The 25,585-nt window shown below is 38.0% G+C and overlaps 1 protein-coding gene across 2 annotated transcripts in view; it reads left to right on the forward strand.

Annotated features, from left to right (window-relative positions):
* SBF2 (SET binding factor 2) overlaps positions 1-25,585 on the forward strand; it is a 212,872-nt gene that overhangs the window by 75,807 nt on the left and 111,480 nt on the right. For both annotated transcript variants that reach the window (XM_081013068.1, XM_081013069.1), the window contains exons 3-4: positions 5,556-5,693; positions 23,622-23,735. In XM_081013068.1, coding sequence (XP_080869194.1) covers positions 5,556-5,693; positions 23,622-23,735 — 252 coding nt within the window. The remainder of the gene's footprint in view (positions 1-5,555; positions 5,694-23,621; positions 23,736-25,585) is intronic.

The following is a 25,585-nucleotide window of genomic DNA, read 5'->3' on the forward strand; positions in this document are numbered from 1 at the left end:
GAAGTGATAATTATAAATAATAATAATAATAAAAAAATTCCACCACTGGTCTCCTTTGCGAAAGCACATAAACACTCGTGCATATATTTAATATTAGTTTCAGGTACACTGGTTTACCCAAACAAGCCAGGCTGTAAGCTGTTAAATTTTACATTTAGATCACTATTTTATGACTCAACACTCCAGTATTCTGGGCATTGGTTTTGACTTGTCTTAGAAAATGATAATGAATTTCTCACAGTATTCCAGCATGATGTTAAATTTGCCAGTCTATTGAAAAATGTGATGGAGATTGCATAAACAAGTGTGCTCCTTTTTTGTTTCTCCAAATCTTACATTACAGTAATTACAGTCAAGAATAGTTACACATTGGAAAACGAAAAAGCAGTAAATGTTAACAGGCCATTTCTTCATAGCCCAAGAACAGAATACCATGAAATCAAGCAACTAAATTACTTGTTAATTAGTTGTAGCTCACTAAATGCACAGAGAAAAGAGAGTAAAGTACATGTTTTCTTGTTTCTATAATCCAGATTACTAGAACGCATAATAATATGTCTTTAATTATGCATACTCATTGTGCTAAAGAATGCCTTAGGTTGCCTTTTGTATAATATACCAATACTACATTACGAAGCTTGCCATGGTTCAAGTTGCAAGGGGACTTGTAACTGGAGGAAAATGAGAAGATTATGATAAGCTTCCCATATAAGGCATTTACACACTGGAGAAGATTATCTCTACTCCTTTTACTTCACTGTCCTTCCATAGATGTTTCATGAGTGAAGACAGTATGACTAATTATAGAAGATGATAAATTGACTGAAAAGAATATTCTAAGGATAGATATCTACATGTATTGACCACATCAGCCATTTTTTCCCCTCTAGTTGTAAACACTCAGCTACTCCCAAGTGCCAACATTTTGGGGCTAAAAATTATTAGGATGTATTTCTTACATGCTCCTCAGTTACAAATTATTGGTGTCTGAGGAGGCACTTTGAAGTTACTTTGCAGGTTGTTGAATCTGAAGTATGATGATCTTTGAGTGTTTGTATCTAGCATTCTCTTCTGAAACTTCTTGAGTGAGTTCTTAATTTGAGGAGTAGAGAAATAAATGAAAGTAAGTTATTGTCATGATGTCATTTTTTGATACTATTTGCCTGAAACACAAAATTATGCTTCCTGGGCGAGGCTAGCAAATGGAACTTAGCCAGTGAAGGGCCGAACTCAATGAGATAAAAGGATGATGCCCAGTAGGTGAGCTCAACCACAGCCTATAAAAGAGTATTCAGATAATTTCTCTCCTCTCTTCTATTGCTGACTGTTCTGGCCTCATTGGCAGCTGTAGCACACTGACTCCTCTTTTTCCAAAGTAGTTGTGCTAATAATTATCGCAGTAGACAAGCTTGAGTGAGTGGAACAGACGAACCCCATCTGGCTAGCTCAGGCTTCCTCAACCTCAGCCCTCCAGATGTTTTTGGCCTACAACTTCCATGATCCCTAGCTAGCAGGACTAGTGGTCAGGGATGATGGGAACTGTAGTCTCAAAACATCTGGAAGGCCGAGGTTGAGAAAGCCTGGGCTAGCTAATCTATTACAGTTCATTCAGATATTTCCCCAAAACCCATTTTTTCTGTAAACCCATTTGGCTTACTGCAAGTGCTATGAGCCATTGAGCCTGCTAAGAAGACCCATCCACTTTGAACTGTATTTAATCCTGTAACTGTGTCCTTTTGTATCAGAATGAGTAATGAAGATTATTTTTGCAGCATACTTTGTTTATTGTGAGCCACTTTGAGCACATATTTTACTGTGAAAAAGCAACACAATAGCATTCTCCTCATTCAGATCCCTTCCCAAATTCCAACTGTACTGTATTCTTAATTGGTCTATCTAGATTTTGGCTTCAGATAAAGCTAGTCTGTCTGTATTGTTTGTAATTCTATATATATACCATACTGCAGGCATCCTTTACATCTTCAGTATGACGATAGATTATTTCAGTATTGGTATTTTTTTCTTGGCAGTTTCAAATACAAATTGTTTTGATATAATTGATAAGAAAACTTTCAGTATCAGTCTGGCATCCACACAATGTAACTTTATTCCCTTCCCTTCCCTCTGTCTCAGATGATATCTGAAACAGAATATTTTTATGCTTCAGGGAATAGTTTATAACTTTTAGGGATAAATCAAATTGACCCATAGGGAAATATATGTCATCTATCTTCTTTACTGGAACTTATAACTCTGTAATGCATTAGGCGGAATATAACTACATTACTAATATGCTGCATGTACAAGTATACAATAACATGTTATATAATAACTTAAATAATATTTCATTGTCAACAATCTGGCAACTGCTGGCTTTTTAAAATAAATTGTGGAAACAGAAAGCTGTGCTTTTATATACACAATAAAATATATTATTATTATATATGTGAAACTGACAAGCATCTATAAAGCACAAGTATCAATCCTACATTTGTTTTTAGCTAACCACCAAAAGCCATTTTAAATTCAAAAGTCTTACAATATTTCCAGATGACTCCTGGGTATGCACTTTTGGCAAATCTCCAGAAGAAAGAATATCCATGAATGTAGGGCAGCCACCAGGAATACATTGATGCTTGATGTACTAATTTGGAGATTTGGTCACTAGGACTGGCTGGTTCGCAAGCTTTGTTCGTTAAATTGACAACTTTAAAATCCATCCTTACCTGAAACATTTATTTACCATGGACAACCCCATTCTAAGATTACTCTGCTGTACCTTTTTAAAAGCAACCCTTGTTCCTAGTCTATTGTCAGGGACAGGCTGGGCACTGAGTAGTGGTGGCTGGATACTGGTGAGTGGCCATTGGGAGAAGGTGGGTTGGAAGAAGTGATCATTGATCTGGGGAGCCTGTAACAGCCAGGAGACGAGTCAGGAGAAGCTGCAGGACTGGAGAGTGAAGAACAGGTTCAGGAGGAGAGAGAGGTCACTCTGGTGGAGGATCAAGGGCTTCCCTACCTCCTCATCCTGTCCCCATCTCTCCTGTTCCATTGTCTCAAAAAAAGCAACAACCAGAATAGGGTTGAAGTGGGAGGAGCAGAAACTCGTTACATGCAGGCAGAGTCTTTGCTTGCTTGTTTACAGCTCGGGTGGAGGGCGATACATGAACCAAGTTGGGGGGCTGGACCTCTCTGTTGCTGCAACTGCCTCATCGGGTGCGCACCTAGGAATAGCTGAGATATGTAGGACTGATGGACATACCTTTCCCTAACCTTTGACAACAAAGAGTCAGTTCCTCACTCTTGACATTCCTTTCCTGCCACAGCCACTGCTTTTGTGCAACTTGCCTTCTCTTATGCTCAACAACCCCACCCTGACTTCATGCACATTCAGGATTCTGATGCGGCACTACAAATCTTACATTTTTATTATACAGTAAGTTGAATCATGACAGTGAGTGACATCACCATCTCACAGCCTCAGGAAAACTTATGACATAGAACTTATTAAATAATTTATACCTCATTTTAAATTAGTCCCATGGGTCTCTTGAGATAGCTTCACTAGAAGAACAGAAACATTAATGCTTGTCTTTACAAAATATACATAAATATGCATTCATTTTAGGAATTGCGGCCAGCTCTTATCTGTTCAGTTAATACACAACTGATTTCCATGAGTAAGTTCAGTTATTGAAACATATTGTGTTGAATATTCCCAACAGATGATAAAAAGATCCTCCTTTAATATTTAAATACCTTTTTCAGTAGCCTTCCACATTCACTGAGAAATTCATTCTTTTACCTAGACAAAGCAGATTGTTTATTACAGTGTTTTAATTCTGTATTATTTTAATTTTGTTTTTTGAAATATGGATTATGAAATAATCCAGGGAGATACTTGAAGTTCATTGAACAATGGAGTCTCCTAAAGGTTTATGGAGGAAATAAGGTTTGACTTCTTTTTTTGTAAAGACAAAAATCTCATAAAGCAGTGATTAAAATACCTACTGGCTTAACAAATTAAATGTTACAAATACACTGTACCACCACTTCTTGGGACCTGTTGTGAGAAACCAAATTAGATCTTGTTATGCAAGTGTCATGTTATCTGGATTAGTCTGCACAGATCCTTGTGCTGAATAATCTCTGATTTTGAGTCAAATATGTAATAGAATGGAAAATAGTGTTAGAAAGCTGTTTGGATATGTTAATGGCCTTCTGTACAAAATAAGCTATTTATATATGTTTCGTTAGATGAAATTAGCCTCATTATTGAAATACTGATTGGAATCTGATTAGTACAAAAATAGCACTGAATTCCAGTTTCCATTAATTAGCAGCATTTCTGCTACTTGTGTTCTGCGATTTATTCTATTTTGCAGCCTGATACTTTGTAGTCTTGAATATAGAAACTTTAATTTAGATGTTGCAAAGTAAGGTACAGTACAATAATTTTTGTTTTCTTTAGCCCAGAGTTACCGCAAAAGTCTGGCACCAGGTTTGGATTCTGGAGAGCAGACCCTGAGGAACTCAAGATGTGTGTGTGTAGTTCTAGGCCAGGGGTCTGCAACCTTTAAGACAAAAAGAGCCACTTGGACCCGTTTCCGAAGAAAAAAAAACTGGGAGCCGCAAAACCATTGCGACATTTAAAACAAATATATCTCCAGAGCCGCGATCTGACAGCGGGCGTGAAGGTGACGTCGGGACGGTGCGTGACTAACGCACGCACCGCCCCCATGCGACGTCACAGCCAGTACAGCGCCCACCACAGTGGGGAGTGTCGGGGCGCACAATGCGCCTCCTCCCCTCGCTAGTATCCGCCCCGGAGCCGCGGCCAAGGTGTAAAAGAGCCACATGCGACTCCGGAGCCGCGGGTTGCTGACCGCTGTTCTAGGCAAATAATAATGGAGTAGCCAAAAAGCACCACTCTTTCTATTGGTGAGACATTGATTTCTGAAGAGCAACACTACAGCTGAAAATTCTGGGTACAGTGGTGCCTCGCAAGACGAAATTAATCCGTTCCGCGAGTCTCTTCGTCTTACGGTTTTTTCGTCTTGCGAAGCATGGCTATTAGTGGCTTAGCGGCTATTAACGGCTTAGCGGCTTTAAGAAAAAGGAAACAAACTCGCAAGAACTGGCAAGACGTTTCGTCTTGCGAAGCAAGCCCATAGGGAAATTCGTCTTGCGGAACGACTCAAAAAAACGCAAAACCCTTTCGTCTAGCGAGTTTTTCGTCTTGCGAGGCATTCGTCTTGCGGGGCACCACTGTATTACAAGAAATGCCACAGTTTTGGAAGTGTTTGTGTGTATAATTTAGATGAGTTATTTCTGCAGCTGTCAATATTGTAAGAACAAAATATGCCATACTAGAAATGTTTCCAAGTGTTCCGAGTTTGTGAACTGTCAAGTAGATCTGCAATAAAATAAAATAAAAAAACTGTCCATTATAAGTATTTGTATTTATCATAGTTTTACACATTATACATTATTATTTTTAATCAATGTAGTTGGCCCGTGGGTTAAAACTATACTTGTGCTTTCTTTGATCATAGTTTTGTCAGCCTGGAGGATGGCATCTGTCCAGAGAGAGGAAGCAGCCTACGTTCTTTGTGGTGGTGCTCACAGATATAAACTCTGAACGGCATTATTGCTCTTGCCTGACTTTCTATGAAGCAGAGATCAATCTTCAGGTAAATATCTTATTGAATCATTCACACAGCACATGCACACAAACCTAGGAACTCATTTCTACAAGTTCTTCAGTCACATATCCAGCTCTTAATGTACTTCACTCATGCACATTTCATCTACAGCTTCAGTTGCCTGGCCCATAATAACTGGGGATCTGAATTAAAACAAATGTTTATTCAAACTCAAATATTATTCAATAATTTTGGTGTACTTAACTGTCTTCCAATTTACATTTGGCTCATTAACCAGTGGAATGGTTTCTCTCTGGAGGTTGTAGAAGGAATCCATGGAGGCTTTTAAGAAGAGGTTGGATGGCCATCTGTCATGGATGCTTTAGCTAAGATTCTTTCATTGCAGGGGGTTGGACTAGATGACCCTTGGGTCCCTTCCAACGCTATAATTCTATGTTCAATGTCTTTCCCTTGAGTCTTAGTAGTAGGATTTAAAGGGATGCTTATTTGAAACCTCTTTGTTGCTTCTTCCCCCTCGCCCCCCCAAAACCTAGTTTCTGTTCAATGTAATTTGTATATTTATAGAAAGCAGTTCAACATGGTATTTTTATTTGCTCTCTTATTTGTGGTTTAACACAGGTTCTTAGTTCTACATTTTAGAATGATTTTAAAAACACATTACTCCCTCTGCTGGATGTCTGTGTATTGGAATAGAATAAAACATAACAATTTTATTTTTATACATGTATTATATAGCATTAACACAATACAGTACAAAGCGATATAGTACAAACTACATTGAGATGATGGTCTATGCTAATATACTGCCATTGATATAGAAATATCAATTGTAAGGGTTTGCGTGTTATTCATGTACACATATTTGCATAATTAGAACATGTACTTTCTTACTGTTTGCATGTTTGTTTAATCATTTAGATTTAAAATGCTTAACTCCCACCCCATGTTTAGATCTGTGAATACATTCCTAAAAATAGAAAAGTTAGGTTAGATTTTGGGTGTAACCTTCTTGGCAGTTCCCCTTTAAAACATGTGTATTACTAATTTCTGGACAGTTTAAAATGCTTGCTGAAGTAATTTACCCAAATTGGAAATTTTAAATGATTTCTCTATGACACATTATTTGGAATCCTTTGTAGAGAGAATCTAGGGACCAAGATATCGCAACACTTAATTGTGAAATTTATTATAAAATGTTTGAAACTGCTTCTTTCCAACTTGCTCTTTGGCTAAGGCTACGGTCCTTCCAGTATTGAACATGATAGTGAGCTTCAACAAGTTAATGGTTGTTGCTAGTTTTGTTAGCAAAAATTATTAAATGGTTTGGAGTAATATTTTAATAGAGATAAGTGTATGTTTGGTCTGAATCATTTTCAACTCTGTTCATCCCTAAGTCCTGTTTCTGCAGGAATCTGTGAATTAAAAAAAAATATTATTCAAGTTCACATTTATCTATGCATTTTGTACAAAATATGTATTTTTAAATGCATTTTCTCTCAAAATAAGTAATTTCAGATGCATTTTTATGGATGTTGAACCAAGAGCTACATCACTGAAATTGGAAAAATGCAAAATCCCAAAAAATAAACACGGTTATTTTACATGAAATATTTTAATGCAACATTTACAGGCAAATGTCTTCCAAAGATGGTGTATGAATCAAAATATAACACACCCATGTTAAACACACTTAATTAAAGCTAACTAAATTAAAAGGAAAATGTCCATCCAACCCAAAACGAAATAATGACAAAGTACATTGGCAACCCAACAGAACAAAGCCTGATTTCAAGCAACAGTCAAGTATTGTTTTTTAAAAAAACAGATGTGTTTTTAAAAAACTTCTTGCAAGTGTGTAGGGATGATGCTTGATGAACCAGCTCTGCATTCCTGAGATGTGGAAGCACAGCTTAAAAGGCCCAGTGCTCAAAGATAAGCATATGAGGAAGGCCTCTACGTGGTTGATCTTGGCGTGCAGGCAGGGTGATCTGAGTGAAGCTGATGCTTCAGATAGCTATGTTTTGATCCATAATGCAGTTTGTAATAATCTCATATTAGATAATGTCATATTAAAGCAGTCTGATTCTTTCTTTTTCTCTCTCTAATTATTTTGTTATGTCTTTGTAAACTGTGTTTCTGCTTTAAATTTCCGTATACTTCAGTTCTCAGTGATAAATTAGTCCCCCACCCCTCCCCGAGAAATGGCAGTTCCAAGGAAGGGCTTTGTACCATTCTATTCACCATCACATGACATTGGGCTTCATTTCAGTTTGGGAATTTCAGGAATTGTTGCCTGCAGGGGAGAGGCAAAGCCTATATTTGTACTTAACCACATAATCTAAAGAGAACATTAAAATGAAGCACAAACTCTGATAGATTGCAGTGAGATTTACAGAGCAATCTTTTGCATGTTCACAGAAAGTTGGCCAACTCTTATTTAGTGGTATTTTCATAATCCCAGGTAAGCATACACAGGATTATACACTCAAAAGTATAAATGGTTTGGAGACCAATCTTGTACTTAACTACCCAGAAGCTCCCAGAGCAATGGTCTGAAGGCACAAGAGGCCACCACTTCCCCGAAGCTAAGCCTGTTTGAATCTGAATATGAATCATATTCATAAAGTGAGCCCCATTGAACTCAGTGAGGCTTAGATCTGTGTAACTATGAATAGAATTTCCATATTATCTTTTTATAACACCAAGAACAGAATACATGCATCTAAGGTCTCAAAATTAGATCAGTAGTCACCAGAAGAAGGCAAGCAGGAGCTCACAGAAAACAAAGGCCATGTATGCATGCTCTTCCCTTGTAGGTGGCAAATATCAAAATACATACTGGATTTAAAAGTTGACTATTTCTGTAGTATGCTTTGCTGTTACTGTGCTGCCACTGCTGTTACTGAGGCTGGAACCTCCTTCTATTAACAGAATTCTTTCTCCATGAAGAATGAAATTAAAGCTCCTTCCATTCATAGTGTGAAAATATTTAAAACAGCCCAGTGTGACCAAGGCTTCTAATGTAAGAGATGTGAAGTAGCAAAGTTTTACATTAAAACTGAGGCTACTAAGTTCTGACAGTAGAAGGCAAAACATATAAGGTGTTATTCCCACATATTTTGGTCTGTATAATACACTTCATTGGAAGGTTTGGCTGCTTTCTGTAGTAAACGACACCTAGAAGAATTTAGCGGCTGATGTAAAATGCAAAGCCATTGATGCATCACGTGCAATGCTTTTAAAAGCAATTCAAATGAAAATGCTGTATACACAGTTAAATCTTAAATTGTCTGCTTTTGTTTGTTCTTCATGAGTGTGGTTAGAAGTTCTTTTATTCAGATTCCAGAACTAATATTTTAAAATTGTTCTAGAGTTTCTGTGGTCTGGAAGAAGTGCATGAATTTATTCGGAGCATAACAAAGAGGCTAAGGGTTTATAACTGCTTGTCGGTGGCCCTGAGGAGTTGTTAATGTTAAAGGCATTGCCCTATCTATTTTAGGCTTCTTAAATACTCCTGCATTTTTAATCACAGGTGCATATAATATGTCTGATTCTTCTAGCTATGTTGCTGCAATAGTGGGCAGGTGTGTCAGGAATACCAAACATGGACATAGAGGTTCACAGCAATGTTGGTAAAAAGTAACCAAAAACCATTTCATGGGTTTTCTTAGACATTTTTTAGCTTTACCCTTGGTAAAACCCTACTCTCCAAATTCCTGTTAATATGGCCTTCTGTAAATGTAGCATACCCTTTAGTGTTACATGCAGTGCCCGTAGTCTTGGTGTAGATTAATATCCTGATTAGATTTCAGATTTTCATAAACCTTTTGAATAGCCTTTATAAAAATAACAGATTTTTGACACTACAGACATTTTTTTTCACATTATATCTCATTATATCTCTGCTTTTATAATGCAGCTTATAATAATGTAGCCATACAACTTTTACAAAATTTCAAACTGGCCACTATGCTTGCCAACAGGGTCATATTAAAGTCTGATTCTTTTCTCTCTCTAATTTATTTTGTTCTGTCTTTGTAAACTGTGTTTCAGTAAACTGCTTTACATTTCCATATTGTTATGTACCTGCGTGGTTGCTCGAGAGCGAACAGGCAAGACTCTCACCGGTCTTTTCCAGGCTTTATTATCTGTTGAAAAACATTTACAGTGCAGAGCGTCTCAAGTCCATGTCTGCTCAATCGCTAGCAGAATCTGGGAGTGGGCAGTCTTTAAACTTTCCCCAGCATAACAGTCTTTTGACCCCCATCCTTCTCCTCCCCTCTCTGCATGTAAACCGACTGTGCAGAAGGGGCGCTGGCAAAGGGGGACTTGCCTCCCCCCCGCTTTGCTCAGGCTCGGTGTTGCGGCTCTCTCTAGCATCTTCCGATCCCTGCATCCCTTCCCCACTGGAGGCAGGGCTTCCCTCCTCGCCGGAGGAAGAGCTGCTTCGCACGATCTTCGGAGCTTCCCTGTAACCCAACTGCCCTTCCACCTCTCGCCTCTGAGCTGATGGCGGTTCCCTGACACATATTCTCAGTGACAAATTAGTCTCCCCGCATCCTAGAGAAATGGCATTTCCAAGTAAGGGCTTTATACCATTCTATGCTCTATTACATGACATTGGGCTTGGTTTCAGTTTGGGAATTTCAGGAATTGTTGTTGCCTGCAGGAGAGAGGCAGAGCCTACATGTGTACTTACCCACATACCATAATCTAAAGAGAACATTAAAATGAAGCATAATCTCAGAGAAATTTCAATTTGTTTAAGGTCAACCAGACCATCCAAGTTGGCCAACCAAGTAGGAATTTGAGCTGAAGTGTTTGAGCTCCAAACAAAACACCCATAACAAATGGAGTAAACCAACTTTTTTGGATTCAAAGCAGAAGTTGCTGGGGTTTTTGTTTTGTTTTTTGTCTCTCAGAAAAAAATAGTTTGAAGCAGGACGGATGGTTTTAAAGTACATTTGTGGTTGTGGGAACACTTCAGGTTCGTTTATTGAGATTTTAAAAATGGATTAACAAGTTATTTTAAAAATATTTTCATGTGTCTGTGTCTGCTCTAAACATGTGGGAAAGTTCTATTTTGTGTTTGCTCACTTTATGACATAAGTGATTCACATTTGTTTACTGATTGTATGTATCCTAGATTAATTGGATTAAAAGTGTCTGGCTTCCACATGTCTCCTATGTGGTGCTCATTGAGTCATAATTTTATCATGATTAGCATTTAACTGCTAGGAAGTGATCTCAAAAGTATACAGAGGATGATTTATTGGCCAAATGCAAATTATTTTATTTTTTTTCAGTGGCAATGAGTTTAACCCAAGTGTAGGTAACAGGATACCCTCCAGATTTCGGACTATGGCTCTCATAATCCCTGAATGTTTGCTTTGCTGGCTAGGTTGGAAGGCCACAAGTTCCTAAACAGTTTAAAGGGATTAAATCAGTTGCCACTAAGGAAGAGGTATGACACATGATTCATGTTACGCTGATATATTATTTTGTACTGCACCTTTGAGAACCTCTCTTTCTGTCTTTTAAACTGTTAAATTGTCCTATAAGCAGTTCAGAAACTCATCTGCACTGTTTGTTTGAATTCTTTGGTGTTCCATTAATAGTTTATATAAATAATGTAAAGCTTATATGCTAAACAAGTTGTGTGAACACTATTTTTTCAGGAAAATGTATGAGCTCATTAATGTGATAAAAATCAGTGAAAATATTTTATGAAATTGCTTCATCATAAATTGATTGTGGTTGATGTAAATCTTTCAAAATCTTTTAAATTTAAATCTGATTTTCTACTCTAAAATATGAGAGGGTTTACTAGCTTTAGCTTGGTTATTCTCTGTTCAAGGCAGACTGATCCAGAACATGTCTTCTACTGCATTAAGATGAAATATTTGTCAGCCAAGCCTGCACATAGTGTACTAAAGTATGCTTCTCCCCCCCAATACATTTACTTTAAATACAATCCATTTTACATTAATAGTATACAAAGTTTAAGCACTTAAAATAGATTAGGATATTATTCCAACCTTGTGTTTATTCTGCTTGACCTAGTTGTCTTGAGTATTTTAATAAGTAGCTCATTAATTTTAAAAAATTGTTGTTTTCCTTTGCTTGACATGTGAAGACTGTGTCTTTAATATGAACTCTACTGCTAAAAGCTTATTCACATGATAGTATTAAAGTACAAACTAGCTGAGGGAACTGTGACTTTGAGCTATATATATGAGATTAATTTTAAAGCATTCCCATCTTCATCTGTTACAACTGATGTAGATGAGACACAGTTTAGGACAGAAAGGATATGGCAAATTATTAAAAATTACTCTTGACACACATGGTGTTAGCACACAGCTTTTTCTTCGCTTTTAATCTCTGAATATGTTCCTAATTGACATATTATCCCATTTCTGGGCTTCACTATGTCATCTCTCACTTTAATTCAGCCAAGTAGATTGGTTGCTATTGGGAATAACAATCAGCTAAAAATGAGACCACCAAAGAACAAACTGTTGCCCGTTTCATTTTGGAGCACTTGCTGTCATCGTGCATAAAAGACTTGAAGAAAAATCTCATTGTTTGGATGTCTTAGAGTCTATTTCAGATGGCAGTGTCTTGAGCTCTCTGATGTTTAATATAGTTAATTTTATCTGTTTACATCACTTTAATTTTTCCTATAGTTTTCAGCACAGAATACACCATTCAGTTCAGACCCAGATTTGGTTCTTTGAAAAACTACCTGACTTGTTATAAAGCATTTTGAAAACTTCCTAATTCAGCCTGGGTTCATATCTCAATTTGGAAAAAATGAAGCTTCATGCCCTCTCTCATTCACTATTATAGGAAAATAAAAATGCCTGTAACTTCCCCCTCTTTTTGACAGAATTTGATATTTGCAGGCATAGTTTACCTTGCTGTTTGTAAGTAGCTCAGGAATCTTTCTGTTGGGCACCCTTCAATCTATTTTTTTTTTAACAATGAAACCCCTTGTTTAAAAAACCCCTTATGAGGGATGAATACTGCCAAATTTCAGAATAATTGGTGCAGTGAATTTCCTGGAAAAACAGCCCTTACAGTTTAGGGTGGTTAAAAAATGATGCACTTAGTATCCCCTGTTGTTTTGTGTCCAATTTATATTAAAATAGTGTACATCATAGAGATGCCCCCAGGTAAGAAACCTGCCAAATTTCAGAAGACTGGCTTATATTAATCTATGAATTGCTTGGGAGTTATTGATTCAGGGAGGTTTGTGCTAGGTTTTTTTTTTAGGATTTTAGTATGATAATGGCATACATTGTAGAGTGTTCCTAAGGAAGTAACCTGTAAAATTTCAGAAACTTGGGTACAGGGGCTAGGGAATTCAGATGAATGAAGAAGAATTTACAAAACTTCAGACTTTTGTTTTGCTAAGTTGGTTACAGTAGCAGCATGGGTGGGATTGTGTTGCTGATCTGGCTTCCTAACACTGCACACTGCTGCCAGTTATCAAGAGGGAGAGGGGCAAGGCAGCAGGGAGCTCAAAACAGTATAAGCATAGTATCAGGATCATCGGATATGCTTCCGCTGCATCTGCTGCCTTGCCTCCCGCCCTTTTCTCTAGCCAGTAACAGCATGTGGTGCTGGGACGCAAGGTCAGCAGTGCATGCTGCCATGCCATCCTCCATTGGTTGGCAGCAAAAGTCACAGAAACTAAATGCAAAACTGAATTGATAAAGGTGGCATTGCCTCTTCCTCCTCACTAGCATGAAATACCTACTGATAACATAGTTCATAGGCCATACATAAATACTGTATTTTTAAATCGCCGTGACCTGCCCTGGGACCTTGTGGTGAGGGATGGGTAAGAAGTATGTTGATGATGATGAGTCTTTATCATCATTATCTCATATTTTTGTACTGCATATTTCAGGCAGAAAAACTACACTGAGAGGATAAATTTGAGAAGTGCTTAAGAGGAATTTGTACTTAGAACAGTAGCTACTTGGAGGCCAATGTAGTGGCAGAATAATATGATGGTACTGTAATAGTCAGCCTTAGTGAGCAGCCGAGACACTACATGTTGCACTAGCTGCCGCTTACAGGTCAAGGGAAGTCCCACATAGACCACATTGTAGTAATATGGAAGTTACTAGCACATGGACAACAGTGATCAAGTTATAGAAATTAAATATTTAAAATAGTTATTACAATTACTATATTTTGGGGTTTTTTTGGCTTTTATGAAAAAAAGCCTCCTGCTGTCCAAGCTGAAGTGGAATCATAGAATCGTAGAGTTGGAAGGACCCTGAGGATCATCTAGTCCAACCCCCTGCGGTACAGGACTATGCCACAGTCCCATATGAGGATCAAATGCGACCTTGGTATTATCAGCACCTCTCTCTCTCTCTCTCTCTCTCTCTCTCTGTGTGTGTGTGTGTGTGTGTATAAGAGAGAGATCCAAGGTTTTGTTTTCAGTTCCTTGAATTGTTTGTGTCAATCTGACTAAAGTAATATTGCTCAGCTATGTTCCTCTCTTTCAAGTCTGAGTAATTCACAGTTTAATAAGAACTACAACATCTGGAGGTAACCACCTTGGCTCCCCCTGATCTATCTAACTGACATATGGAAGACTTAGGAGGGTGGCTATTCCCATTGTGTTTGGGGTGAATACATGTACCATCAAATCAAATATTTTCCCCCAAAAGTGTTCTTGAACATGGAGTATTGCACTGGTCTTCTTGTGAGAGAGAATGCATTTCTAAACTGGAACCGAAAGATTAACTGGCTATGGACTTCTAGCTTTACACTGTGTGTTCAGAGAATGCATATACTGTTAGTGCTCACAATAAAGTAGTTTGAAAGTCATGTGTTTAATCAGATTATCCTTTTAGGCTGTGACTTCTGATAATGACATGGCTGGTAATACCTCTGTTTGTATATGTGACTAGCTTTGGTTTTCTAGGAATTTCTTTGATTGCTTTATCACATTGGAATTGTTAATCACATCCTTACTAAGTATTTTATGTGCTCTAAATGTGCTTAGAAGACTTGTATTAATTATGATGCAAAGTAATTTTTGCAGTCCAAGGCTTTGTAGGAATTTTACATCGTTGTTTAATAAGAAGCCTTTATGAAAAATAGGTCATTTCTTTCAATTTTTAGACACCGTTGTTGTTGCAAAAATTAAATAAAATTATATCTTGCTTATCTTCAAATTGAACCTGTTGTAGCTTACAATATCAGCTAGAATCAAATTGCAACAGTAAAATCAAGCTATACAGTTAATAAATACGATTATATAATAGCAAAACAACAATTAAACCATACGTTGGGTTGGATTATGAGTAGGATTTCCACAAATGAAAGAGCAAATTTCATTTGTGCAGCTGGTGTTCAAAAGGCAAATTCTATGCTAGGAGTCATTAGGAACAAGAATAAATATAAAATTGCCAATATCATAATGTTGTCACACAAATCTATGGTGTGACTGCATGGAATGCTGTGTACAATTCTGGTCTTCTCACCTCAAAAAGGCTATGTGGTCTCAAGCTCATGCTTCTGCATCACTCCTCCAGAAAAGCACAGCTAAAATGATCAAGGGGCTGGAGCAACTTTCCTATGAAGAAAGTTTATGGCATTTGGAAATTTTCAGTTTAGAGATAAGGGGAGACAGAGAGGGGCATAAAAATAAGCATGGTGTGTAGAAAGTGGATAGCACTTCTCCCTTATAATACTGGAACTTGGGAATAATAATAATAAATACTGTGGGGTCTTGTTTTTGTTTGTTATTATGGTGTGTATTTTTGTGTTTTTAGATTGTAAATCGCTCTGTGATCTTCAGATGAAGGGCGGTATAGAAATTTAATAACTAATATAATAATAAATAATTTTGGACAAACCAGTAAGTACTTCACACACCACATAGTTAAATTATGGAATATATGGAATATACTCCCACAAGATGTAATGATGGTCACCAACTTGGGTGGTCTTTTTAAAACAAAATTCATAGAATCATAGAATTGCAGAGTTGGAAGTGACCCCAAGGGTTCAACCCCCTGCAATGCATGAATCTTAGCTAAATCATCCATGACCTGACATGGTATCCAACCTCTGCTTGAAAACCTCCAATGGAGTCCACAACCTACTTGGATGTTCTTTCTATATGGTTGAAGACAGTATGATTGTGAATACCAGTTACTGATAATCACAAAGGGAGAGAGCACTGTTGTCAGGGAAAGGGAGGCAGCCAGAGAAGGGGGGGGGGCATGGAAGCACTTACCGAGAGCCTAAACAGCCCTTTTCCAGTCTGTTTTCTGAATCGGAGACTGAATTAGGGAGGGGCCAGTCTGTTCCAGGAACTAGCTATATTCAGAGGAGAGGAAATAAGAGACGTTCCCTGTCTCGCTGGGCATGCTGGTCTAGAAAATGTCACGAAGATTCAGAAGCGTCAACTGAGTAAGCAACACGGACGCGTTGTTTTGAGCTCCGGTGTTGGCTTGGAATTTGCAGTAATAAATCTACCGGACAGAAGTGGCTCGATGCCTGGAATTTTATCTCCAAACTAGATTGGCAGCAAACACATTTCTCACAACTGTTGTGCTCATTACCTGCTTGCACACTTTCCTATAGACATCTGGTTGGCCACTGTGAAGTCAAAATGTTGGCCTTGATGGGCCTTTGGCCAGATCTAGGAGAGTGGTTCTTTACAGTAGGCACTCAGATTGAGCAGAAGCTCCCATTGGAGGAAGTGGGCGGGGGATCGGTTGGATGGTGGATGTTGCAAATTCATTGGCTACATACATGGTATAGGCTAATATAGGATAGCTCTGTGTAGTCAATTTTTAAAAGATGAGCCTATCTGAAAAATAATACTCTTCCCCCAAATATAAAATATTTAGGGAAGGTGATTTTTTTTTTGTACTAATGGAGAAATTCAGCAGAATCAGCTTGAACAAATGAGAAATGTGTTATGTGGAATTATTGTTAATGTGCCAAAAAATTTAAGTAGGTTTTTTGCAGATGTAGAAAAACATTTTTCTTTGATTTTATCTACAAAACCTTGAATTGAAATAAATTGTTTTGAGATTCCATAATCATAGAATTGTAGAGTTGGAAGTGACCGCAAGGATCATCTAGTCCAACCCCTTGCAATACAGGAATCACAACTAAAGAATCCCAGCCTCTGTTTAAAAACTTCCAATGAAGGAAAGTCCACCGCCTTCCAAGGTATTCCATTGCACTGTTGAACAGCTCTTACCATCAGAAAGTTTTTCCTAATGTTTAAGTGAGAATCTCATTTTTTTTGGAATTTGAATCCATTGATTCGGATTCCAGCCTTTGGAGCTGCAGAAAACAAGCTTGTTTCATCTTCCATATGGCAGCCTTTCATATATTTGAAGATGTCTATCATATCACGTCTCAGTCTTCTCTTCTCTAAGCTAGACATATCCAGCTCTCTCAACCATTCCTCATAAGGATTGGTTTCCATATGTTTTAATGGCTATACCCCTACAGCTACAGTATTTCAAGTAATCTCCATGGTTTTTCCACATCAAAACATCCCGTTCTATAGAGTATTTTAGAATGCAGAAATTTAAGTAGTAACCACAGTTATGTGTTCAGTAGTGTGACACAGAGGGCAATAAACACCAAGATAAATTTATAACTTAAAACAGAGATAAAATAATTTCCTAGCAGCAGGTCAGATATATTGGCTGGAGACTGTTGAAGGCAAGAGGTTATCATTTATCCTAGACATAATTAATAGTACTATTCACCCAGGATGCACAGGAATTGCAAAATACGTTCCCAAATCCCATGCTAAAATGCAATTTGTCTGTCATTCTTTGGTGAATCAGTATCCTTCCTCCCCCCTTCTCTTTCTTGGTAGTTTCTACAGAAACAAAATTCCTCTAGTAGTTAATGCTTTAAAAAACATTTCTCTAATGTTTCATTTTTTCAAAACATAATAAAGAGAGAGCATACACTGGCCCAGTTTGTACGTCACATTAAGCCATAATTAAAACAAACTATGGTTTATTGTGAACCCACAGAATGCTGCCAGTGCTCACAGCAGAAAAGTGCTGCAGAAAAAGAAGCCCAAGTTTTGCTTGTCAAAGTGTCTGAAATTGAGTTTGTGGTTTGTTTGGAGAGAAACAAACCATGAACCTGGGTTCAGACAACATGACAAATTAGACTCCCCTCCTCTTTTGTTCATGGTGCAGCAGCAACAGGGGTGGGGAAGGAGCACCACAGAAACCTTTGAACAGCATGCACAAATGCACTGCTTGTTCACATGAAATCATGTTGTTGTTGTTTAGTCGTTTAGTCGTGTCCGACTCTTTGTGACCCCATGGACCAGAGCACGCCAGACACTCCTGTGTTCCACTGCCTCCCACAGTTTGGTTAAACTCATGTTGGTAGCTTCGAGAACACTGTCCAACCATCTCGTCCTCTGTCGTCCCCTTCTCCTTGTGCCCTCAATCTTTCCCAACATCAGAGTCTTTTCCAGGGAGTCTTCTTTTCAAGCAATGACAAACCTAGATAGCATCTTAAAAAGCAGAGACATCACCTTGCCAACAAAGGTCCATATAGTTAAAGCTATAGTTTTCCCAGTAGTGACGTATGGAAGTGAGAGCTGGACCATAAAGAAGGCTGATCGCAGAAGAATTGATGCTTTTGAATTATGGTGCTGGTGGAGACTCTTGAGAGTCCAGTGGACTGTAAGAAGATCAAACCTATCCATTCTTAAGGAAATAAGCCCTGAGTGCTCACTGGAAGGACAGATCATGAAGCTGAGGCTCCAATACTGTGGCCACCTCATGAGAAGAGAAATCATAGCTTGTTTAAAATTATGATGCAATGTGCTATGTGAACAAGCCCATTCTGATTTAGTAAGATTGTATTATCAATAGGTCACTGGTCTTGGACATTTTCAGAGCACATTTTCCAGAAATTAAAGGGGGAATTTGTTTTAAGTTGTAATGTTTTGCACCTTTGTGAATAATGCTGATTGTATAAATAGTTTGTGCATTGTCATTTCTTCCTACTTGTAATTAAGCATGATCCTGTAAATAGCATATCGGAGATATGAAGAAATTAGTTGGCAGGGAAAAGGGAGTGTACAATCACTGGAAATTCAGAACGTTGTCTACAGTTTATTGTGTCACTTAGTGAAACAATGCCAGGAATGTTGGAAATGAAAGAACATGTATCATTCTTTGGCTTTGATTGTGGCTAGTATAAACTTTGTGCAATGTTTGCTTTAATTACCATATATGGGCTTTTGTAATTGGTTCTACAAAGTGCTTACTAATAGCTTTTTGAAGTGCAGCCATCTCCTCTGCTTAGCATTTTGTAAGGTAATGAGATCTGTCTATGCAGTTGGCTCATTTCTTTATGAAGGAATAAATCTGGGTAAATCTCACTTTTCCGACAGCAAGAGAATTCTGTGATAGAAATTTTGCATGGGTAAGCATGGTTGAAATGCTGGAATTAGGGAATGCTGACACTCTTTTCAATGTGAATTGAAAAGTTTAGGCTTCCTCTAGCTAGATTTCTTGCAGTTGTTCTTTTATGCAAAAATATGTAACTAATAGCATTTTTAAAAGCCACTTATAATACCTTATCTTTAGTGATGACATCTTGCACCATAGCCATATAATATTTGTCAAATTGCTTCTGATTTTTTTTGCTGAGCACGTGGTTTGTTCTGTTGCTCAGACTTCAAGAAATGCCATGCAGAAGCAGAACAGCATGTAACCAGACTAATACAAATCCAAACAGATAAACATACTTTCAATAAACGTACAATATTTTCTGAACACATTAGGATGTATTATATCTACACATAATTTTACATGTGCAACAGTCAGACATGCAGATGTTAACTTCATAGGCTCCATATGCAATGTTTGCAAAGAAATACATTGCTTTGTTAGGAAAATACATAACAGTGTCAGGCGATAAGACTTGTGTTTAATCACTGGTTTTTAACCAACTCCACTTAATGAAAAATACAGATCTTTTCTCTCAGATTTGGACCTAGCTACTTGAAACTATGCCTTCAGGATCTAGCTTGATTCCCTTTTCTAAAAAAATCGGAAACATTATGGGCATAAAAGCCTTTTCTCTTCCCATTTTTAAATATGTATTGGAATATATAAATATGCCACCTTTCATTTGAAATTGCAAGGTGGTGTACAATAAAACACTCTCTCTCTCTCTCTCTCTCTCTCTCTAAATTATAATACAAAATAAAAGCATCAGCCATTAAGCCAGGGCAGAGTTAAATTAATACAACTAACTTGTAACAGAGACCTGAGAAAATAAATGTGTTTTTAAATGAAGTACAGTGGTACCTCAGGTTACATACGCTTCAGGTTACAGACTCTGCTAACCCAGAAATAGTACCTTGGGTTTAGAACTTTGTTTCAGGATGAGAATAGAAATCGTGCTCCGGCGATGCGGCAGCAGCAGGAGGCCCCATTAGCTAAAGTGGTGCTTCAGGTTAAGAACAGTTTCAGGTTAAGAACAGACCTCCGGAACGAATTAAGTACTTAACCTGAGGTACCACTGTACCAGAATGGCATCAGAGTTAGCATTTGCTTTAGTTTAGATGGGAGGTAATTCTACAGAGAGGGTGCCACGAATAAAAACATCTGAAAGGGTCCTTTCATCCATGAAAGCTGAATCTCTACAGGCAGAAGGCATTGTTCATTGGGGAGGGCTTTTTTTCCATGGGATTGTTTTCTAATTTACAGTTAAACTGCAGTTCAGATTACATTCTCTGCTCTCTGATAAAGATAAAATAATATGTCCTCCATATCTTCCCATTCAAATCCAAAATACACTTTTGACAGAGAAGAGATTCCTGTTGAACCATACAATAGTTTGCTGGTGAACAAAGGTTCACTGATTTTGTTGTGCCACACAGATGTTTGTCACTCTTACTCTTGGAAGCAAGATGGGAAATGATGCAGCGCATGGAAGATTAGTATATGGTTCCTTCAGATCTGTTTGTTTTACCTTCAAATAGCATGGTTTTTGTAGGAGTACCCAGCTGAAAGAAATGACTAAGTTGAACAGAATTTAAAAGTCTTCCAAGCCACTCCTATGTGTCATGGGTCATCCCTATATGATGGAAGCCTGGAAGTACTAGCTGTAAGAATCTCCAGTGCCACCTACTGGTATTTCATCAAAAGAACTCAAGTAGAACCCAGTGTGATCTCAATCCTAATTTGCAGTGCCAGAGAATCTTATCAAAATTCACCTTTGTAGTCATGTGGACTGTTTTTCACAATTTGATTTAGTAAAAGAAAACAATGTGTTTCAATGTGTATCTGAAGAAGTATGCATGCACATAAAAGCTCATACCAAGAACAAACTTAGTTGGTCTCTAAGGTGCTACTGGACAATTTTTTTATTTTAAAAAATATGTTTCTACTGCCTTAGACCAACACGGCTACCTACCTGAATGTATTAGGTGATTGTTAGGGTGTTGTTTGGTTTTTTCCCTTTAAGTGAAACAGTAATCTCCAACTGTTTCCACTATCTATTTTTACTAGTTATAAAATTGTTTTCCATAAAAAGAAGTAACTTAGCAAACAATGAGAATGACTGGAATTAAGTCAGATTTTACTTCAGCAGTATAAATAATAATTGTGGTTCTGTTAGCTATTTCTAGCTCTTTTTTCTTTTTCTCCTAATGTAGTATAAAGCTGATCTCCATACTAATTATAGTTAAGTCTGCTTGTAAGAATCAATTCATCTTACCTATTTGATGTATCTAATCTGAATAAGGTTTTGAGACTGGGTAATATAAATGTTCTGAGAGGATTTACTGTGGGCATATCCATTGCTGTAAACACTGCTAGACAGCATTGTGCAGTGTTTGCTCTTAAATTATTTTAAAATGTATTGGTGGTTCCCACAGCAAGATGTTTATCCAATTTTAGAAAGTATTTTTCACTAATAATAGCTGACAGTCCTGTAGCACAGCGTAGTACAAGTGAAAAGGATATTAGTCACTGCTATACCAAATACAGTTCAGGGCAACAAGACTTAATAAGCTCTGATTAGCTTGCATTCAGAAGTTTCCGTTTGACCCTCCACTTTCCCCCAGGAAAACCTGCAGTTTAGCACTGAATCAGAATCAGGTTTTCCACAGGTTTCCATTTGTTCTGATTTAACACTAAAGAACAAGTTTTCCAGGGGGAAATGGAGGGGCAAAGGCAAATCCAGTCAGACCCATGCCTAGAAAGCATGGGACAAGCGAAAAACTGGTCAGACCTGTCCTTTCTAGGTACAGGAGAAGCGGAAGTGAAGGTGAGCTCTGTGCCTTGTTCACTACTGAGAAGCATCCTATTTAAAGCTACTAGATTCAAGTCAGTCAGTTCATTCATAGGCCTTACCAGTATGTTAAGGATAATGATGGTTGACTTTACAAAAGATGATATACTTTTGTACAAGAAGAGGTACAAAATAGGTAAGGAGTTGCCAACATATTAGCTAATATATTAGTAAAAGAGAATAAGCAAACCAAGGTACACAAAACAGGGTTTGGCCTGACATTCAATGTAATTTTAACAACTTGTACATTCTTTCATAACTTTATGGTCCAATAAAAAGGATAAACATGTATACATTTACTCTGACATAAAAGTGAGCTGTCCTTGCTATAAGGTTCCTTTAAACATGTTTGGTTGTTTTTATTTTTCATGCCATACAGTTTGAAAAGAAAACCCTTGTATCTCATATAGATGTAGAGATATGGCCTGCTGTGATCATTCAAGGGCCTGAAAATGTAAGGTTTTCAAATTTAAAAATCCTATTTGTACTCAAATTGGTTTTTTTAATTAAAAAATGAAGTTGAAACACTTAATTTAGCTAATACAGGCTGCTATGTTAGCAGCAACCCAACAACAATTAAAATTCAAAGAAAACATCACAGAAACAGCAAATGTGTATTCCAGTGACATTCATTATTCAGCTTAATTATTCATGGACAGCTCCAGTCAACAGGCAGCAGAGCATTGTAAACAATGAAGTAGAAGGAACAAAACCTTCCTTTTCATTTGTACTCTTTTGCTATAGTCCAGTAGTTCAATCTGCCCTTTAGCTTGGATAGTAGGTCCCAGTGTCCTCTCCTGGTAGGATAGCTACAGTAAGAAACAAGTTGATGTGTATTTGAATTCTCCTGAGAATGGTTGCCACTCCTAGGCTACAAACAGGTACTACTGGCATATCCAGTGCAAGCCAAAGCATGTTTTGCTGCTGTCACAGTGCTGGAAATAATGATTTTGAATGAAAATTGCAGAGGTCAGTACTAGAACCTTTTGAGACAGTCAGCAAAACTGGAACTCAGGTCTCAAGTTTTGAAATACCAATCTCTCTTTACCACCTACCTGCAGCTTTTGGGGCTTGCCCAGTCCTCTTGTCTAGGAAGCAACAGCTGATTAGGGTAGTGATGAGTGAGAGACCAATCCAACAAATCCCAGTGGGCCATTGAGGTGTGATTCTCTGCTGCCCTTGGCATTCTGTCTACTGAATGACATGATGTAGGATGAAATTTATGGGTAGGATTAGAAATGTCATAAGTTCACACATAGAGCTACATGAGTTCACACTTTTATTGTAAACTGCTATGTTGAGATAGCTTCAAAGAGGAGCTTTTGACTAACTTGTAGGAAGCAGAGTTGCTTTTGCTTTCAACGTAGAAGTTTCCCCATTGTGTTTTATGGAAAAACTGTGCTTAGCTATTTTATTTGCTTGTTGCAATAAGTCTATTGGGAACCATGAGGTACAAATTGCATGGTAGTTCTTTTAAAGTTCTAATGTTTTCATAAAAGCTATATTTTATTTTAAATTCTAGGACATATTTGGGTTTTATTTTTAAAAAATACTATTTCTTCATAAAGGTGATCACCATCTTATCTGTTGACTGAAGTATGTCTGTTTTCAAAGGGATCAAGAGAAACAGAAGGAGAGGAGGAGACAGGTTTGATCCAGCCTGCAGAAGTATTTGCTCCCAAAAGCCTGGTGTTGGTGTCCAGATTAGATTATCCAGAAATTTTCAGGGTAAAGAACCTGTCATTTATAATGTGCCATTGTACAAATTTGTTGGATATTTGATAAGTAACAGTGGCAAGTATTCTTGAACTGAAATATATTTACACTGTTATGAGAATTTAGACAGCACAAGGAGAAATAGCCTGCATTTTATACAAATCACATTTCACTGGTACATCAATGCTATGTACTTTTTATTCACAGAAGCATTATATTCAGAAGCACATATATACCAAATAAATATTTAGTTATCCCAGCCTAATGTCAGGGCTAAGCCATAGGCAACTGTCAGAGTTGCACTGGTGAATTGGAACCAAGGGACTAAGGGAGGAGTTGAAGCCAAAGAACACATCAAAACCAGAAAGAACATCTTGCTCAGGCAAGGTCCCATCCCACAAAAGGAAGCCTTTATAGCCTTCCTGTCCAGATGATAATCCAAGCTGCAGTCCTGACAGCTCACCACAGGCAGCTGCCGCAAACTGGTTCTAGCCCTGGAATCTCCTAGCTACTTATATAGAACTAAAAATGTAAACTTCAGCGCAATTAGTTTGGTCAAAGTAATTGAGTTGATTCACTTACATAGCTTAATGTTGGTTCTGATGCAACAGCTCATTCAGTAAACAAGCAACTGGTTAGGTAACAAAGTGGGGAAAATATTTCAGCCTCACTTAAAACTCCTTGCACTCCAAATGAAATGGTTAAATGTTTGGCACAAGACTAATAAAAATGTTTTTATTTAAAATTTGCAGTACAGGACTGTATTTTTGATTATGCCCAATATGTTATTACTAACACACGAATTTGAGACTGAGCTTCTAGATAACTCAAGCTATGGAGCTTCTTAATTGCAGTTGTTAGGTTTAGTATGGAAAGCCTCAGCAGGAGCTGGCCTTTCGGCCTGCAACTTTTATTTCTGAGGCTCATATGCGCGGTACACAAACAGCAACTTCTTTAAAAAGGCTTCCTTATACTTATGTCACTCAAAAATTAGTTCTTCCTCCCTCATTCATTCAACTTCTTTCTCCTGAAGGAACCCAGGGCGGCGAGCACATCCATAATAAAACTCAGCCACTGATCTTAGGGATGCCGGGAACAGTTTCCTTCATCCATCAAACAGGGATGTTTTCAAACTCCTCCTGCAAGTCAGTAATGAGGGTGACAGGAGGGCCACAAATGGGGAACTGCTAATGAAACAACCCTGCCATGGGTCAGAGCAGCTCCCAGTGACAGCTGTACCAACAAGGCTCATTTGCCAACCATACAGTCTGAGTTGGCTCATATTATGAAAGACCCTGTTTTAGGTACTTGGGTCTCAAGCTGTTAAGGGCTTTAGATGCTAGCACTAATGTCTTGAATTAGGCCTGATACTTGCAACCTGGGCAGTGTTTTCAGAACCAGTGACATATGGTCCTATCGGGCTACCCCACTTACCAGCCTAGCAGCCACATTCTTCAATAGCTACAGCTTCCAGACCACCTTCAAGGTTAACCCTATGTATCCCAAATCGGAGGTCACTAGAGCATGGACAACTGTGCAAAACTATCACTGTGCAGGAATGGTCATAGACGGCAAACCATTATAAGCTGGGCATAAGTTCTGCTAGCCACAGAAGCCACTTGAGACTCTAGTAACAAGTTGGAATCCAGGGGTATTCCCAGGCTATGATCCTGTTCCTTCACAGGGAAGTGCAGTCACCTCGCAGAACAGATCATACACCTAATTCCCAGAAACAGGAACCACCACCCCACAACACTTCCATCTTAGCAGGATTTAAGCTGAGTTTATTGGACTCTATCCAGTCCATCACTACCTCTAGACACTTGTCCAACATCTTCACAGCCTTTCCTGATTTCAGTGGA

The sequence above is a fragment of the Podarcis pityusensis genome, assembly GCF_964106645.2.
Source record: "Podarcis pityusensis genome assembly, chromosome: 1".
Lineage (NCBI taxonomy): Eukaryota > Metazoa > Chordata > Lepidosauria > Squamata > Lacertidae > Podarcis > Podarcis pityusensis.